The 20,148-nt window shown below is 45.3% G+C and overlaps 1 protein-coding gene across 3 annotated transcripts in view; it reads right to left on the bottom strand.

The window, feature by feature from the left end:
• Positions 1 to 19,997, bottom strand: part of siah1 (siah E3 ubiquitin protein ligase 1) — a 26,722-nt gene extending 6,725 nt beyond the window's left edge. The window contains exons 1-2 of one of the 3 annotated variants that reach the window (XM_019269698.2): positions 19,699 to 19,997; positions 4,082 to 4,138 (exon numbers count right to left, since the gene is read on the bottom strand). In XM_019269698.2, coding sequence (XP_019125243.1) covers positions 4,082 to 4,091 — 10 coding nt within the window. In that variant the 5' untranslated portion in view covers positions 4,092 to 4,138; positions 19,699 to 19,997. Of the gene's footprint in view, positions 1 to 4,081; positions 4,139 to 7,059; positions 8,583 to 19,698 lie in introns of those variants that run through there. The other 2 variants (XM_010743583.3, XM_019269697.2) reach the window with 2 other exon arrangements.
• Between the last annotated feature and the right edge of the window lie 151 nt (positions 19,998 to 20,148).

Below are 20,148 nucleotides of genomic sequence, written 5' to 3'. Positions count from 1 at the left end.
GTTTGGATATTGCTACGCGTCTTTTTACGTGACGAGGACTCGATGACGATGGCTGCTTCTATCAGCAATCCAAACTTTTTTTTTTTTAGAAAGAACTTTGACAACTCTGAAGGTTTTGTCTTCACTCGATAACCATTAAAAAAAAAAAAAGCTACGGACCCAAAAGAGGTCGTCGTCACAACCGAACGAGAAGCCTGTTGAGTCTATCGAGGTTCTTGGAAATTGTTTATGTCATAGCAATTGTCCGGTCCTTGTTCTGCATTGTGTTGGTGCACTTGTTGGCGTAAGAGGACGGAGCTAATCTGTTGCTTCTTTAGGTTTTCTCTACTTTTACGGCAAAGACTGACGCTCCCTCTGCTTTTCTCAGACTAAATGATGAAGTGTGATTCTCCGTTTGTCTATAATTAACTTCTCAAAACTACTAACTAAGCACATTACAGTTAGCCAGAACCGGCAGACACCTTATTTTTCTGATACACTTTGTACAACTTTAGGCTACTGGAACAAAGATGCCGGCACTAGATGGCCGACTCCGTGTGAGAGGACCCGTAGATATAAAAGGCGAATTCTTAAAGTAACGATTAATTTTTAAGGGGAATATGTTTATATTACTGAAAACATAGTTACCGTATTTTCCGGACTATAGAGCGCACCTGAATATAAGCCGCACCCACCAAGTTTTTTTTCCAAAATAAAAATTTTACATATACAATCCGCACCGGACTATAAGCCGCCGATATCCAGGTTAAGAAATGATATTTACTGGATACACAGAAAGATTTTGTACTGTAAATGTTTCTTTATATACCTGAACTGACTGTTTCCGAATAGCCAGATCAATGGCCTTCAACTTAAAAGCTGCATCATACGAACTTCTTCGTGTGCGGAAGAATCGCGGTGATTGGTTAAAATTACAACACCGCCCTGAATTCACGGGGATTCACTGAAGTTGCGTTGAAGTTGCAAATCGCAACATTGTGAATTCCTGGAGGGTCTGTGTTATGGTATCATTTACGGTACAGTCAGGCCTGACGCCGATTACTACAGACGCGGCAGTGGAAGCTGCAGCCGCAGTTTCGAGAAAAAAGCAAAGTAAAAAAAACTATGCGATGACTATTTTGTTCGTCGACATAAGCGAGACTAATCGACTAATCATGGCAGCCCTAGTCGCATGTGCTAAATAAAAACTAGCATGTTCTTCTTTGCACTGACCTCCCCTGTCTGTATCGTTTTTGCACTCCCTGTTAGAGCGCCCCCTGGCAGCTGAAGAAAAATCAATAGAAAAGCTGCATCTTTGTATAAGCCGCATGGTTCAAAGCGTAGGGGAAAAAAGTAGCGGCTTATAGTCCAGAAAATACGGTATATTCCATCTATGCAAATAAATCACTCTAAAAGTTACACACCGGACCTTTAAATCGACATCATCTCTACTCACTTAAGCTTCCCTTTTACGTCCAGCATGGTAGCTGGCAGCGCTGCCAGTGCATCTGTCGGGTTAAAGCTCCTCATGCACGCACATGCCGGCTGCAGAAGCAAAAAAAACAAAAACAAAAAACCCAGATCTAACCAGGGACAGTATTAGCTAGCTGTAACTGTGCCTGTCGGCTTGTAAACACATCTGCTGTGGTGGAGATAATGCCTTAGCGGGCTATTAATAGAACTTCTTTGCTGGCTAACATGCTACCACCAGCAGCAGCAGCACTGAGAGCAGAGGCACCAAAATTAGCTGAGGACATTCAGCTAGGCCAAGGCCACGGTCACAGTCACAGTCACCTAGCATGCAAGACTGGAAATAACCAACGCAGTGCAGCTTCAGACCGTCACAAAGCTCCGTAAACGCAGCGTGAAGACGACGAAATGATCAGAGTATGTGGGAAGGAGTCGTTTTGCCGTAGACGGGTTAGATTCTTACTTCTTTGCATGTCAGTGCACCGAGTGTACCTCTAAAGTCTAAAAAGGACTTGAGTGGAGCCTCAGAAGTGAATTCTTTTGTTGCTACAGTCGGCTCTCTCCAACTTGTCTCAACAAATTCAGATCGAGTATTCTGAATTCATGAAAACTGTTCCGTCTTTGCGACCGAGAGGCTCAGACTCTTATTATAAATGTCCGTCAACATTACCATGTACCTTTCACTTGAATCTGTCTGTGAAATCTCCTCTGTGGGCATTCGATCAAAGCGCCACGGCTCTCCAGAGCTTTGCGGCAGCTGCTGCCTGTTGCTCATCTCTCTCCCTCTCTCTCCTTGTTAACTCCTCGGTTTGATGGAGCTCCTCATCTGTACAGCGCAGGCTCAAGTGAACACAGACGGCCATCCACGCTGTCAGAATCGGCTCCATGTTCAGCCGTGGTTTTGATAACACAGATCGCCAACACAATAAACTCTTCCTGACCTCACCTCCACGGAGATTACAGAACAAGACTACTTGGGTAGAGTGAAAAGATAGAGTGACCATTGAATCTCTCTTTAGGGTTGCGCTGTCAGACACTTGTAGCGGTATGAAGGAGTCAGTAGCACAAAGATGGGTGTGCAATTGTCCAAGGATTGCGTTACATCTCTCAGTTCAAAATCTGTCGTCCCTATTAGTCATTTGGAACACGGGGAAATGAAATACTAAAGTTAACTGACCCATAACGTGCGCTTAAATGATTACTGTAGGTTCATGCGCAGGCATGTGCTTTAAAACAATAAAATAAAACAAATATGTCAATGGAAGAGAGAAATTTCCACGTGTCAACGTGCCAATCTAGACGAACTGGAGCCACGATAACACTCACAGGGTAAGAAAAGGAAGATCCGTTCCTTCAGGGTAATCCTGATCAAGTTTCTTTTGCTCTGATCTGAGTCATTTAATATCGAACATCTGCCAATACGGAGTCCTGATCCGTCTATTCTCCTAGGTAATACAGGTGCACGGTGCGTAGCTCAATATCAAAGTTATTAAAAAATAAATCCAATGTATATGCTTGATAATAATAGCTCCAAGCTTCTGGATGTTCCTCAATGTGTTTTTGTTTGGTTATTTTATTAAAGCCCTCTCTGTAATCTTTTCGGGCTTGTCGGCGTCTCGAGGGAATTTCACGCTCTTCTTTTCCCGTGGGCGAACTCGGCACGGTGGACTGCGGCGGCGCTTTGTGTGAAAGCTTCCTGAGTAAAAACAGCCGGATGACAGATGATGTGAAAGAAAAAGACTCAACGCAGCCGATACCAGATCAGGTAGGAATCTTTTTTCCTGACTGCAGCTCAGTCGGCAGATTTACTGGATGGATAAACAAACTTTACTTCGAGAGAAATCAACGCTGGAACAAAATACACCCCAAAAAGCACACACACAGTAGAACAGCTGTAAGAACAGACGCTCCTTGCTGGACTTGCTGATTTGTTTTCATGATGGCTTAAATATTACTTGTGATACAGATCTTTCCCGGCTAGCAGCAGCTACAATAGGTAGTTGCCAGCACATAAAGTCTTCAACAAGTAGCAGCAAGCCCGGCTAAAGAGAGCCAGTGGGGGGATAAACACGGTGTCACGTGAGTTTTAGTCGGGGGTGAGAAGCGACGCTGCCTTGATAAAGTACGAGCAAGCAAGACCCCGGCACCTTTTTGTTGGTAGCAGGTGGCTTGTACAGTGTTTATTCACAGTTTACAGTAAAGAACCAGCCGCTCATTGAGGATGATACTTCCCCGAGAGAGCATCTACACCAAAATTATACATCCACCCGATTAAACGTACAACAAAAAAAGGTGTGAGAGAGAACGAAGCGAAACCACAAGCTCAGAAAAGGCTGAGGAGACAGAAAGGGTGAGTCAGCTAAACAAGCAGAGCGAGAGAGAGAGAGAGACACAGCGTGTGAAGCAGGTGGAGGAGGGAGGGAAGGGTGGAGGAGGAGGATGACAGAAGGAAGAGCCGACACAAACAATGATTGGGCACGGAGGGAGCGACGTGGTGGTGGATGGAGCTAAGAACAGAGTCCTGCATGTACGTGTTATGACAGCAGACGGAGACATCATGTCGCACAGCAAGGAGAGCAGAACAAACACACACAGTGAAAATACTGAGAGGAAGGAGAGTAACAACGCTCACCTTCGTCCATAAGATTTCCAAATAAGGCTTTCGTCTTCTCTTGAAATGTGGGGACCTCTGAAAGAAAAAAGAAAACACACACACAGAAGGTAAACAAACGTTCAGATTTCCAGGAGACGACGGCCGGGAATCAAACACAACTTATCAGGACACATCAGTCAGTTCACACATGAAGCACGTTTATCTGCCTATAAGAGAAGAAGGGGTCGTCTCGTACACTCAGCATTCAAGCCACTTACTGTGCTGCTAATGCAACGTAGACTTCTAAAATAAATAAATAAATAAAATCATCGATCGCTGCCGTGTTGGCTCCACGCTGTTTTCCCGGCACTGTTGATTCATATTTTATAAATTAGACGAAGCTCCACCCGAGAGTTTAAGTCTGCAGCTCGGGATCAGAATACGCTGATGCAAGAAAAATCATTTGTGACTGCCGGCTGGCTGAACTCTGATCATCAACACAGTTTGATAAGCTTAGCGCTCACTTCGTATGAAGTCATCATCAAGGACGTTGTTCATTCAGAGCGCTCACACGTGCACGTGCGCTCACTTTACAGCTGCAAACACTCGGTCTGTTGTACACCGTATCTGCAGCTTTAAACAGGTGTTTATTTACATTTTTATGGGCACATATAAAGTCTGGCTCCACTTATAATGCTTCAGCACAACTTCAGAATCTAGTCGGAGTATTAAGGGCACACGTCGTCCACAGTTTTGGACGTGGAAGCCAATTAATCCAACACGCAACATGTCGACGTGTGTACACCGTCAACAAGACTTTCCACTTGCAACACTGTTTTAAAGCACAACACTGCAGACGTGTGTTTTCTAAACAGCGTGTACCTGCACGGCTCAAGGCCGGCAGAGGAGATAATATTGTGTTTGTTTAAAGAAGCCGTGACTCGGTTATTAAGATTCTGGCTTTAGATTAAAAACGACCGCACACAAACAGTCGAGTCATGTGGTCGAGGCGGTGATGTCAGCGAGGTGGTGTAAACATTACACGCTCAGAGTCAGCAGCTTCGTACGAGAACAGGTAGATGATTTCCACCTCAGCAGGACAAACTGCTCGTCAACACACACACACACACACAAAGAGACGCCGCACCGGGAGGTCGCTTCACTCCAGTTCTTCTATTGTTATCAACACTGTGGTTCAAGCACAAGCAGGGTCTGGTTTTAATGGAGAAACATCTTTTTTTCAAGCCATATCTAGAATGAAACTAATATAAAACAGAAAGGCCGACACACAACTGTGCACCATGTGAGCACAAAGTCAAATTAATCCAGTTCGTCTCTGATTATTGGAGAAAGGAGGACCCAGACATTCATTTGATATTAAATATTCACAGATGTAATAAAGGAAATCAGATTCCCTCTGACAGTATCAGAAAGCAACACCTCGGCTTCGTACTGCTCAAAATATTCTTGAATCTTCTTCCAAGCACTGAATTGTGGGTCAACATTAGGTCTTTGGCTAATGAACATTGGATCCCAACAACATTAGAGGATAAATGTTTTTTGCTTACAACTTACTGGGATGCTTGAACCGATCAAGACATAAGAGGAACCACGTCAGCTGCTTTCATACTAATCTAACATTGGAAACCATCAGAATACAGCTAACCCAGCTGTGGGGCAGGAGGTCGTCCACTCATCAGATGATCGGCGGTTCTGCAGGTCAAGTGTCATCGTATAGCTGTGAACGTGTATGAACGATGAGCAGTTGGCACCTTGCATGGCAGCCAATCAACTCCCGCAGCTCCCAATCATATTGGCGGGAACACGCGACTCCAGCTTACATATCGCGTCATTCGTGTTTCCCGTGCAGTCGGTGTCAAACAGAGAACACAACGGAAGTCTGTCTTACATGAATAACGCCTCAGAGTTTTGTCTGGTGTTCGAACTTCTCCTGTTCATGTGAATGTATTCAAAAGAGGCCTCTGCAGTCAAGTGGATATCCTCTCTCAGAGAAACACAGGGCGACTTGCTTCCGTGTTTGATGGACGTCCTGATGAACTTTTTTCTGCTCAATGTGGATTTCTACCATCACTCACACACTCAGAGTGCATTAGGGATCTTCTTTATGGCCTCTATGAACGGGAAGAACGATTACAGCGAGCGCCACATAAACTTCACGTAATTGGAGGATTGGATTAAAGAGTGCATGTGAACGTAGCTACCGTTGGGCTAATGGATCAACGCGCATTAAAGCGCCCGTCTGTCCGTGAGGGAAAGTCAGACGCATCCACATTTCTGCTGATTGAAACGCTTCCATATCCCATTTTCTGCACATCTACAGCATTTACCTAAACAAAACGCTTGCTTGGAGGAATGTGGACATTGAAGTCCTCCGAGTTATCCCGCAGCAGGCGCCAACTTGCCTGAGACAAAACATAAACATCACATACAAAACCCGCCACATACAGTTTCCCTTTAGCGCTGCTAGACGGATGACGAGAGCGCCGAATACGACCGACGACTACACAAGCCAAGAAACGTGAGAGTCCCGACAGAGAAGGAGGAAGTGTATCGAACAATTGGGGACCTTAAGAGAGGATCATGGGGGGACATGGAAGAAGACACAAGACAGAGACGGGAGAAGCACGAGTGGAGGGGGAGGCCGAAACAAACATGCCATTCTTTGTTCTCAACTCATGGCCCACTCTTTTCTCAGTCACACAGCGTACAGTGTTCACAATGCACACAGGCACGCTCGCTCAGAAAGAGTCTTCTGTATTCACCCACACAAGCTATTCAACATACACTACTTTTGCTAGACGAGCTCCCTGCACACACACACACACACACACACACACACACACACACACACTATTCATTTATCAACCTGACACGCGCAGCAGAGCTGCAGCCGGCCCCGTCACAGGAATTTACAACGTTTTACAAACACCCCAGCTGCAGCTGAGAGGAGGCTCTTGCGTGTAACGTAAAAAAAGTTGCTTTAAAAGTTGATTCACCTTTAGTCCTGTGCACGTTCCTCGCGGCTACACATGAGAAGAGTCTGAACAAGGAGTTCCAGGGCGGAGCTTGCAACGCTAGGCAAGCCGGCTTCGATTTCACTTGGACCAGAGACATAGGGGTAGAGCGATCACGCAGCCCCTCCGCTCCATGTTTCTCTGGCGTTTTCCATGGAAACCACACACTGTTGCTGCTGCTGCTGCACTAAACACACTGCAAAACACAGGAACACACTTTTTCCCTCCTGGTCCCCCATTTAGCCGGCGTGAGCTCATGAGGGGTGCAGGGACCGACTTAAAGGAACAGGTTACCGTGTGTGCTTACGCTGCAGCACAGGCAGCCAAACTCAGATTTAGTCGACGGTCTGTCAGTGTGTGGTCAAATCTGCCACTCCCTGGCTGCTCCCAGTCAGCCACTGGGGACTAAAAGCAACACGAGACAGCTTAGCAAAGTCACTGTAGATCGCCTCCAACGCGGGCTAATTATCCCTCTGCAAGTTCCACCTTTGTTTTTCCCGGTGCCGGACCTTCGTGGACGTTTTTTTGGGCCGCTGCTTAGGTCCAACTTCCTTTAGAATTGCAGGTTCGTGGAACAATTCCCACGGATAAAAAAACAGACGACTGGTTTCTATGAAAAACAAATCTCGTGTGCTTGCTGGAGGGATAATCCTTTGTCGATTGGAAAACAAAGCCCGGCTCTCTCTCTCTCTCTCGGTTTCCTGGTGGAAGTGGAGGTCGGCTGTAGCTAGCGAGAGAGAGAGGGAGGGGGAAACAAAAAGGGAAAGTCCCAAACAAAGTCTCTCTCTCTTTTTCTGCGACTGTTCCCTCTAAGCCATGTTCTTTCTGTCCCTTGGCGTGTGCGGTAGGTGGTCACTGCTGCTGCTGCTGCTGCTGCTGGGTGTGTTTGTGCACGAAGCTAAAGCCGGCATCCAATGTCAGTCCGAACGGAGCATGCTCACACACACACACACCCTTCCCCTTTTCTCTCTTGGTAGCTCCCTAACCAAAACACATAAACCCTTCTTGTCCACACACACACACACACACACATTAGTCTTTTCACACACACTCTGACTTGATTGTTACTAATTTTATTCGCCCTCCCTGCTACACTTCATCCATCACGTCACTATCTCTCTCTCTCACTACGTTTCCCTGCATGCTCGCTCTGCCTCGAGGCTCCAGCCTGCATACTTTGCCTTCTTTTTCCTCGATGGACATTCTCTCTCTCCCTCCCTCTTTCTCCCACTTGTGTTTCTCTCTCTCTCTCTCTCTGCCCCCTCCCTCCTTCCATCCAGCTCTGTGGTTGTGCAAGTCTCAAATTTCAGCCTTGTCTGGCTGCAGGCTGTACCAGCAGCTGCCCTCATTGACACCATACCTCACTTTCTGCCTCCTCCTCCTCCTCCTCTTCTTCTTTTTTCATTCTTGCGACCTCCCCCTCACACCGCAGTAAGTGTACGCATCACACTGTGTAACCTCACACCGCTAAATTTGAGAAATTTGTTAACCTAAACCTCTTGGGGGGAGTTTGGTTTAAGTTCAGAGTTCTTGCCAAATTACAGATTTGTCCAAAGAACTGCAGAAAACAACGTGACGCACTTCTTAAAATAATATAAAAAAATCAGGACTGCAACCCTCAAACGTTAACGTGTTGCTGTCTACAATCAAGCCTGGCTATGTAAAGACAGACTCACTACTGCACACACCCTGGCTCCCGCTCCCTTTTCCAAACACACACACATATAAAACTGAGCCAGCCAGGAAAAGAAGTCCAAGTGAAACCAAAATATGACTGCGAGCCAGAATGTGTCTGTCAGCAGGAGAGAAAGTGATAGCTGAGCTTAGTGCAACACAGGAAAAAGGAGAGAGAGAGAGAGACGTTGGCCCAGTTCACATGAAGCGCTTCAAAATAAAAAAATAAAAACATTTTGGGCCGATCGACAGTGAAATAAAAACAAAAGAACGAGTTTAAAAACAGGCTGACGCCGCCGCTTTGCTCTCAGACTAAGTTTGTGTTGCTCTGTGGACGACTCGCACAAACTTTTTGTCATCACAGCTGCTCGCGCTGCCGACCACAGCGCCGGCTTTCTTAGAAGATCCACACACGTATGTGAAGACCCTCCTGTGTGGCATCGAGCTGGGCTTGAAAAGGTGTTTTTCCATTCATCATCACGGATCTGGTCCACGTCGGTCCTGCTGACGCGAAGTAAAACTCGTTTGTTTCCCTGCAAAGCTTCGTGCTTCTCTTCATCCTTTCCCTCCGTCCTCCTCCTAGTGCCGGACCTGACCCAGCACAGAGACAACCCGGACCAGAAGGAACTCAGGTTCCTCTAGACGTCTGGATCAGGATCATCGTCCTCCAGGAGGCTCAAGCTTCTCTTGTTCCTCTCCTCACTTTGCATCTGTGTGCACTCCTGGGCAGTGCAGTAGCAATAATGCTGGTGCTATCAGTAACAGGTGGCACAACAAGTTACCAGCAACCCCTCAAAAGTAACCTATTACAACCTTACCACCCCTTACAAGCGACAAGCTAGCTGGAAATAACATAATACCTTGTTGTGAAGTGTGAACCGTGTGCAGGTGGTGACCTCAAACTTCCTGAAACACCTGCTACGACAGCAGCACACCCACCGAACACGAAGCTTGCGGAAATAAGAGCCCACCAAAGACGTAGCCCGCGGCTGCGGAGGGTGGCAGTAGACCCGCAATGACTAAACGTGGGGGACCAGACTGTCTTCTTCAAAGTCCTTCAGGATTCACACTCTTGTTTTGAGTCTATTCCACGTCCTGTCCTCTTCCAGCGGCGGCGAGGAAGCCGTATGGCTGATGTTCAATCACAAGACTGTCATCAAAGTGTGTATATAATGTGACTTTGTTGGTTTGTTTTGCACACTTCGCCATTTCAAATTGTGATTTAGGGCCATACAAATCAAATTTGACTCGCATTCGTCATAAAAATCCACATTTAAAAAGACAATGAAAGTGAAAAAATTGTTGGCGGTCTCACGTGAAAAATGGCTTTCGACTCATCAATCAATCGACTAATCATTCCAGCTCTGCGTCCCCATCTGGAACAGACACTCACGATGTCTGAACCGGCGGCATGAAAGCACCTTCAGATGTGCCGTTACACTACATCTGTTCACATTATCGCCACACAATATGAACATAATGCAGTGAGAAATTGAGCGGCACAAAGAAAAACCCCACTGTGACACACACACACACGAACACAATGTGAGCTATAAAACAGCACTAGTGACACTAGCCAATGCCAAAAGTGTGTTATTAAAGGGGCAGGGCGGCAGATACAACAATGAGCCATCTGGAACAGGCAGCAGTTCGCCACCAGAGACCCAAACACTTCATCACCTACAGCCAGGGGTTTACAAAGGGGAAGAGAGAGATTATTTAGATCTTACGCTCGCTTTAGCGATGCAAATGTCTGAAATTTATCATGTCGCTGAACCGAAATCCAAAAAAAAGGAGTCAAAGAAACAGAAAGACAGGCGAGTCGGAGACGTGAAAAGCACGCCGTGGTGGGGAGGTTGTAAAACACGCTACGAGAGAATGGAGCACAAGCCCGAGTCTGTATGAAACGAGTCCTGCTGTCAATCCCAGTCAGGGTCCGGCGAGAAGGAGCCGCCGAAGCAAGGCCAAAATAAAAGCAAAGAAATAGATCTACTCACGAGCTCCCAGAAATATCACAGATCTGATTATCACGCTCGGTGAGATTTCACTAGAAGAATGCATGAAAAGGTGTTTTACTGTTTTACGGTCACCCCTGTGTTTATGGCACAAAATGTTTTATCCCCACCCCCCAAAAAAATGCTTTGGTGTTCTCATGTTTATTTCTTCTGTTTGCGTTGGAGCAACACAAAGAAGTCTCGGATAGTGTGCGTATTACGTGTTCTTTTCTTTGAAGGCAGCGGACCCAAAAAGTCAGATTGGAGTTTGCCAAAGACTTACCCGAGGATACCAAAATCCTTCTGGGAGAACGTCCTGATCAAACTAAAATAGAGCTTTTTGGGTGAAGCACATCATTCCTCTGTTTTCATAAAATAAACCGAGGCCTTCAAAGAAAACGAACACGGCCCCTGCAGTCAAACACGGAGGAGGTTCACTGATGTTTTGGGGCTAATCTAAAAAAAAGGGCTACCAAAGAATTCTTGGGACCAGTGTCAGAAAGCTGGGTCATGGGTCTTACGGCAGAACAATGACCCAAAGAATCCTTTAAAAAAAAGCACCAAAAAAAATCCCAGAGAGTGTCTGTGGACGAAGAAACCCATGAAATCTGAAAGATCTGGAGCAGTTGGCAAAAGAAGACGGGTCCAAAACTCCAGGACAGAGGTGCAAGAAACTCACTGATGGTTACAGGAAGTTCAGGTGTGCTACCAATAATTACACACTTATAATATCTGCCAATATTTTTGTGTCGTTCCAATGCAAGCAAAAGAAATAAACATGAGAATACCAAAGTATTTGCAACATCTCTGTGTGTATTTTTGGCCATGACTGTATATAGGCATCACCGCAAGGGGAAAGTAAATCAACGTTGCCGTTCCTGAAGAGAAAAGAGGTTAGGCGGCTGCGTAATGCAGCGAGCAAGCAAGCGAGCCAATGGAAGTTCTGAATGTACTAGTTGGGAGCCAATTCACTTTTAATGAGGAGGTACTCCCATCTGGCTCAGAGCTAGATAAGGTAACAGAGGAAGCACTCTTAAAAACAATCCACTGTTCTGGATTCGGGTTCAGGTGCGCTTCTCGCTCCGATGGGTTTTGGTTCGGGTCTTAGGGTTAGTTCGTAAAGTACTCGACGGGAACGGGTCTGTTTTAAGGATCAGCTATAGATCAGTCCTTCTTTAAGAGCAGCAGATGCAGACCGGAGGCTTGGTGAACTAGATAAATGACAATTCCCTCACTGGCTGTACTCAAGTTGCGCACACACTCCTGGCACACAGAGCTGTGTTTTCTTACGTTTTTAGCTTTAGAAAAGTAAAGCTGGAATATTACAGGAACTCTTTGTAGCAGCCAGACCTGGCCCCAAATTTAATCAGTCAAACAAAAACAACAACAACAACATTTCCTTTACGGGGTAATGTTGTAACTTTCTTCTTACTTTGGCAATCACCCCTTTTCCACAGCAGGAAAAAAACAAACAACTGAGTAACAGTGCAGCTTAGCAGCTCGTTACCATGGAGAAGCCACACAAAGCTGGGATATCAGGGCAGAGACTAAATAAAACCACACACACACACACACACACACAGAGAAAGCCTCACATCTTAATGTTTTAACACGCAGACATAGATGTGCATCATGCGTACACAAACACAAACACACAGACACAAAGAGAGCGGTAAAGCAAGCAGGGACTCCCTTTGGCATTAGTAACAGATCTAGAATTACCTCAGTGTTACAGAGCCAATGAGTCACACACACACACACACACACACACACACACACACCAGTCGTGCATCAGGCCGGCAGGAACAGCTGTCATTCTTGTGATGAAGAGCTGAGCTCTATTCACTGGACATGTGCTGCTGATGTTGTGCCAGGCCCGTAAAAAAAGCAGAAGTCATCAACACACACACACACACACACACACACACACACACACACACACGTCAGCTCACCCACCTCTTGATAGATTAAATATTGCCTGAGAGCACCGATAGCGTCCGTGCAGTGGGACGAGTTATTTCTGGAAGTAAAAAAGTCCCGTTCGTTTTCCCACAGATGTGACGTGACTCACGGTTGAAAATCTGAAGAACTGTGTTTGTTTGCGTGATTAAAGAGTCGAAGGTACGAGCTTGTGTACATAAAAACGTGCAGGTATGTGTTAACAGCTGCTCCCAAGGGAGGAACATGCAATCGCGGAGCTTAAAATTACGTGAAGTTCGCCACTAAGGATAAGCTGAGGAGAACTGTGTCGAGGAAACATAACGTACACCTTAAAAAAAAAATCCAGTGTGTGCGATTTAAGAAGGCTCCATTCACAGAACATGACAGAAATGGAATATATTACGCATAACTATGTTTTCATGAGTGTATAATCGCCTGAAAATAACAATCGTTATGTTTTTGTTAGCTCTCGGTAGAGTCTTCTGCAGCCACCGTAGTTTCTCCTACAGTGTGGAGAGAGAGGGTTGCAATCAGTAACTACACTTCTAGTTTCCACTAAAAACGCTCATTCACCTGAGAGTTCTGAACTGTAACAATGAATTGTTTTGAATTTGGTATTACCGCCAAATTCCACCGGACACGGATGCGACGCGCTCAATGTCCGCTGCCACAAACGATTATTTTGATAGTCGACTAATCACCGATTATCTTTTCGATTAGTCGACTAATCGGATCATACGTACATTGACTGTAAAACATAGAGCTTATCGCACCAGCATGCAGCTGATCAGATCATTAGGTTTCAGCTTGAAGTATGAGCTAACTGAAAATAAAAACAATTAAGATGATAGCTCATTAACCCTTTAATGAGAGTCCACGGCCCCGGGAAACGGCGAGGTCCGCTGTAAACACCTTCGCCCTCGAGCCTTTCCAAGCCGACCCAGAGGAGGAAATGCGCCCGGCGGGGGCCAGGTCCCACGAGGGGATCCTCCCGCACCGTGCGGCCGTCCCTGACCCGCCGAGTCGAATCCCCCGGGCAAACTGCACGGAAGTTGCGGAAAAATCGCGGTGATTGGTTAAAATTACAACACCGCCCTGAATTCACTGGGATTCACTGAAGTTGCGTTGACGTTGCAAATCGCAACATCGAATTCCTGGAGGGTCTGTGTTATGGTATCATTTACGGTACAGTCAGGCCTGACGCAGATTACCACTACTGCGCATGTGCACAGGTGTGTGTGTGGGACAGAAAGGCAGACGCGGCAGTGGAAGTTGCAGCCGCAGTTTCGAGAGAAAAGCAAAGTAAAAAAACAACAACAAAAAAACAAAACAATTTTGTTCGTCGACATAATCGTGACTAATCGACTAATCGTGGCAGCCCTAGCTGCCAGTCGTGAAAACAGACTACCAAATCAAACGGCGGAGCATATTTACATCTCTTCAAGCACCTATGAAAATGAGAAAATGACCAAATCTGAGCAAGTAGACAAAGTCCAATGGGGTTTAAGGTTGCGTGGACGACTGACCGAAACAGCTTTGCAGCCGTGACGTGACAGAGGCGCGCCCGGTGTGGTTTCTTCTTATTAATAATATTTAGAGTACAATATCCACGGGCAGATCACACTGAAATGACAAACACAAAGACATGCACATAATTTCATAACGTGAACCTATAGAAGTGATATCACGGATAAAGTGTATGAGGAAGAACACTTAAGGGTTATTGTGTTGACAACCTTCATTGTAATTAGGCTTAAAACCTGTCCAGGAATGTCACGTTAGACGCGACAAACTCTCGTGTTATGCCACGTGACACTGGACACACGCAGTAACAGCAAGACAGCAGCACAAGAGACACACACACAGTGCACAACGTTCAATTCAAATATGAGACAAATGAAACCAAGCTTTTTGTATAATGACGACGGTGTCATGTTGAGGTTGATTAAACAAATTTGCAGCAAATTTCCAGGATTGCGTGTGTGTGTGTGTGTGTGCATCCCATGTCTGCAGTGTTTTCCAGGAAAGAGAGTAATCAGTCTGACAAAAGTTAAGCCACACGGCAACTGTTGACCTGCACAAAAAGAAAAACTCCGGTTCAACATGACTCCATGGAAGAGGACGCACTGTCCTGCTCATAAACACTCCGTACACACTGGACCTTTAAAAGTAAAAAGAAAGAAAGAAACTTAAACAGACTGTTCAAAAGTTTAGGGTGTTGTCTCTGTGCTCAGAAACAGAAAGCTTTTTTTTTTACTGTCAGTCTTATGAAGAAGTTAACAACCCGTAAAAAACCTCCTACACCAGGTTAGCACTCATTACTAGAGCCAGTCGTCACATGACCGGCTTGAGTTTCTTCTCTACGGCGGACATATATATTACGGTGCAAAAGGTAAACAAGTAAACATGTGCCGCTGTTACCTGTCACTACACACGGTTACATAATCCTCACAGCACATGTTAGGTGGCGGCAGTGGAAAACATTTTCACACCGTTTACGAAAACAACAACAACAACAACAAGGTCAGGTGCGAGTAGCACGTTGCTACTCCGTGTCGAGGGAAATTCAAAATGTAGAGGAACGTGAGAACAGGTGGAAATTCGGCACGCTGCCGATGTGCGTAAACAAATACTGTAATGAATATATGATTTAAAAAAAAAAAGAGCTGTCGTACTACGATACCTCAAACCCTACACGCAGAGGAGATCTAACAAACACGGCCGATCTTTGCGAACAGTTACTGCAAACAAGCTGCTGAATTATTATTTCTTCCTTTTCTTGTGTTTAAGCACATGTGTGGATTTCACGAGGACGAGCTCTTTCCTATCTCCAACATAAATCTCCGTCGTCTTGGCATCCGTCGGCATCCGTCCGCATATGAAAACCATCCCGGCGGCTACATTACTTAAAGTACTAAGCCTCTCTAAAAGCTACGGAAAAGCCTTCGGGTCGGAGCGAGTTCATCTCGGCTGCTGTGTCACAGACAAACAAACGCTGCACTGAGCGCAGAACAACAAGTCGATTTGTGTGCGGTTTTTTTTATGTTGGCTAATCAGACCTGATCTCAGCGCCGTGCAGGCATGTGCAGGCTGACCTGATCGACAACCCCTGATTCACCTCGTCAAAGTTTTAGGGCCTGAACTCGAGCAGAGGTCTGACCGGTGATGATACACATGCTTTATAGGAAACTAAAAAAAAGGTTCCACGAGGATTTTGTGGTCGGGAACGTTTCCATTCGCGTCTGGAGGCCAGGCTTTTGTCTGGATGCATTCCTACCATCACATCTTGTACTGGGTTGTAAATGTGTGATGTCTGGAGCCTGAAATTAAACAAATATTTCAACATCCATCACCAACAAATGGGACATCGTCTCTCCTAATCAATGCCACTCTCATAGCTGCCATACATTTAGAATTAGGTGGTGCAAATCATCCAAAGAGGTCAGGAGCGCCTGCTGCCGAGCAGACTGATGACTGCTGTGTCATCTCACTGTAGTTAATCAAACAGCCAGAAACCCCCTTTAGCTTCAGGCGGAGCTGCTCCAGACTTGGACGATCTCTTCAGAGGCAGCAAAAGTAGAAACATAAGAGCACTTATCAAGAGATAGCAGACCTTGAAATAAAACTACAAAGACTCCAATAACTGTGCTGCAATATCTAGCGAAATAAACAATATTTTCAAACAGATATGCGGCTTTTAGATTCTTGCTTTTGATCCGCGAATGTAGCATTTTTCCGTCCGTCTGTCTTTTGTAAATCAAACCGCAAAATGCTGTGCGAGACTTCCAAGTCACAAGACTGAATTAACGTCCTTCGACGCACTTCAAAACATTAGAAAGGCCTCAATATTCAACACGCTGTCTGAAATCCAATAAACAATAATCAAATGAAGGTTAATCATGATTAAAAGTAGAGTTTTTGTGCCGTCAGGAGGAGAAATGAAGGTTCCTCCCGGAGGAAGCCTCGATAACAGGTAGACAGGTTATCGGAGGCTGTGGACGCTGAGTGACAGTCACAGCGTTTAGTGCAAATGGAGTCAAAAGTGACGATATCAGAACGTGAAGTTATCAGTGCAGCAGAGAATCAGATCAGACTGTCAAGAGTTTGTCGTCCTCCCTGTCCTGACTCAGAGCTGCTGCACGGTCTCATTGGTCTTCTTTATGTGAGCACAGCGTCTATGGATTTATGTAAACAAGCGTTCACCAGCATCCAAAAATCAGTCAGCAAATACCTGACACATCCGTACGCGCCACTACCACAAATGTGATGTCAGACCGTGTGTGTGTGTGTGTGTGTGTGTGGCTTTTACTTGCTGAGTGTTCGAGGTTGGTCACACACAGTCACATTCAAAACATCAGCAAACCGGCTTGGCTGCACGTCGTCTGACCACTTTAACACAATAATAAAAAGAGCGGCGTCCTCGCCTACGTGCCTCCCACTCGCGGAAACATTCAGCTTTAAGACAGATAAAGTATTTTTAAATTCTATATTTCTGACTGTAGCTTGCAAACTTAACATAGCGCACGGCTCCGTGTCCATTTGTGCATGAGAGAGTTATTATGATGCTCTGGGACAGCTGTCATTCATGCAGAGTTCATTACCTCCCAGTGTGGATCCATCAGGAGTGCGCGTTAATGAGGCTTCCTTATAAACTTCATCATGAGGTCACACACTGTGAAAAGAGTTCAGCCTCTGACAGCACATCGACTGGTGTGCTGCACTCATCGGCGACCGTGTAATAAAGGGATGTAACGATGCATCGTGACACGATTAAAATGAGTCGTGATTCCTCGCGAATGCGAGAGAAGTCGGATATGTTCTTTTTCTTAGGTTATCTTAAAAAAAGTCACTGGTTGGTGATTCATTTGTTCAACGTCAGACGTCAAAGTCACGTCAGTACGGAGCACAGAACGAGGGAAGACATGGCGACGGTAGAAAACAGAGGATGCACCGAGCAGTTTGAAATCACCTGTGTGGCGGCATTTTGGATTCCCTATATGCACAAATACAACCGGTGAGAAATGGGACAGACAAAACCAAAAAAACAGCATGTAAATATTGCAAGAGACTGCAACATATAGCGGCAACACGAGCAACATGCAGCAGCAACGCGAGCAACATGCAGCGGCAACACGAGCAACATGCAGCAGCATATCAGCCGCCAAAGTAACGTTACGCCACGTTTACTGCGAGATAGTTTCTAAAGAAAGGAGATATATGTCATGTGTTTTGTTGTTTAAGATGCAAGTTGCACTTTTTTTTTTTCTAAATAAGAGAACACAAACTGTTTGAGAGTTTCCCTACAAATAAAAAATATAATTTTATTTGCTCATAATTTGTCTGTAGCTCAAAAAAAAATCGTATCGTGAACAAAAATAAAAAATCGTGTAACGTATCGAGTCGTGAGTTCAGTGTATCGTTGCATCCCCTCAGTGATAAGAGTTTAGCCTCTGACAGCACATTGACAGGTGTGCTGCACTCATCGGCGACCGTGTAATAAAGGGATGTAACGATGCATCGTGACGAATCGCATCAAAATGAGTCGCGATTCTTCGTGAATGTGAGAGAAGTAGGTTCTTCTTTTTCTTAGGTTATCTTAAAAAAAAAAGTCACTGGTTGGTGATTCATTTGTTCAACGTCAGACGTCAAGTCACGTGAGTACGGAGCACAGAACGAGGGAAGACATGGCGAAGGATGCACCAAGCAGTTTGAAATCACCTGTGTGGAGGCATTTTGAATTCCCTATATGCACAAATACAACCGGTGAGAAACGGACAGACAAAACCAAAAAAACAGCATGTAAATATTGCAAGACACTGCAACATATAGCGGCAACACGAGCAACATGCAGCAGCATATCAGCCACCAAAGTAACGTCACGCCACGTTTACTATGAGATAGTTTCTACAGAAAGGAGATATATGTCATGTGTTTTGTTGTTTAAGATGCAAGTTGCACTTTTTTTTTTTCTAAATAAGAGAACACAAACTGTTTGAGAGTTTCCCTACAAACAAAAAATAAAATTGTATTTGCTCATAATTTGTCTGTAGCTCAAAAAAATCATATCGTGAACAGAAAAATAATCGTGAACCGTATCGAGTCGTGACTTCAGTGTATCGTTACACCCCTTCAGTGATAAGAGTTCTGACAGCACATTGACAGGTGTGCTGCACTCATCGGTGACCGTGTAATAAAGCCCCCCCTCCTCCTCCCTCTCTCCCAATCACCACCAGCACCATCCAACACACACAAACTCGGCTTCCTTATAAACTTCATCATGAGGTCAACACACTGTGATGAGAGCTTCAGCTTCTGACAGGTGTGCTGCACTCATCGGTGACCGTGTAATAAAGCCCCCCCTCCTCCTCCTCCTCCCTCCCGCTAATAACAAGGTCGTCCTCCTCCCCTCTTGTGAGACAGGTCACGGTGTCTCTCTCTCTCTGTCGTTACTTTGAGTAAACATTACTCATCACTTCCTTACAAACCAGGTTATGCCAGCTACACACACACACATAAAAAATAAAGGTTTCTGTTCACCTGAACTAACCTGCTGCTGCTTTCAAAGCTGCCCCCCCCCCTCTTTAAAAAATGGCCTCGTCTAAGACAAGACGACGGTTGTAGCTTAGCTTAGCTTAGCTTAGCTTAGCACACTAACTGTTACAAGGCCTCGGCTAGCCTAGCCTAGCCTAGCCTAGCCTAGCCTAGCCCAACCGTAGCTTTAGCTACAGAAAATAAAAACAAACAAACCGTTTTATAACGTGCACGGTCCGGTGACTGTGCTAACCGGAGCCGAGACGACAGACAAACAAACAAACAAACAAACTGTCGCTTTTCTTTTTTTATTTATTTTATTTTTTATTTTTTTTAATCCAGGCACCGCGCTAACGAAGGAAGCTAACGTCTGCTACAGCTACACAGCACTGTTGTTTTTCACAACACACACACACACACACACATATATATATATAAAGATATGTTTGTATACACACAGAGAAAGAGGAAAAAGACACACCCGCTTACCTCGGGACGAAATATCCTTCAGCTCGATGCAGCTTTTACCGGGTGGATGTGCGCAGAGGTGGTGATAACGGGTGGAGAGGGGGTCCCTCTTTATCGTCTTTCATTCGTTAGCTCGGTGTGTACACACACACACATACATACACATACACACTCTCTCACATACACACACACACTGACTGACTGCCTGCTTGCTTGCTGCTCCTGTAGCAGAGACGAGACGCCAGGCGTTAAGTACCAGCCAGGCAGCAGTCGCTCGGGAGCGCGCACAGTTGTTGGAAGTTTGACGCGGGAGCGCGCCCTGCACGACACAAAAAAATAAAAAAAATTTTTTTTAAAATCTCTCTGAGAAATTCAAGTTATGCCAGATGCGGTTCACCTTGTTTTTAACTTAGTAAGCTTAGACTTATTTAGTATCGGTATGTCTGCTGATTCTTATATATAT

This window comes from Larimichthys crocea, chromosome XXI, assembly GCF_000972845.2.
Source record: "Larimichthys crocea isolate SSNF chromosome XXI, L_crocea_2.0, whole genome shotgun sequence".
Classification (NCBI taxonomy): Eukaryota; Metazoa; Chordata; class Actinopteri; family Sciaenidae; genus Larimichthys; species Larimichthys crocea.
The sequence above is the reverse complement of the archived record's forward strand: the minus strand, read 5'-3'. Positions and strand labels throughout refer to the sequence as shown.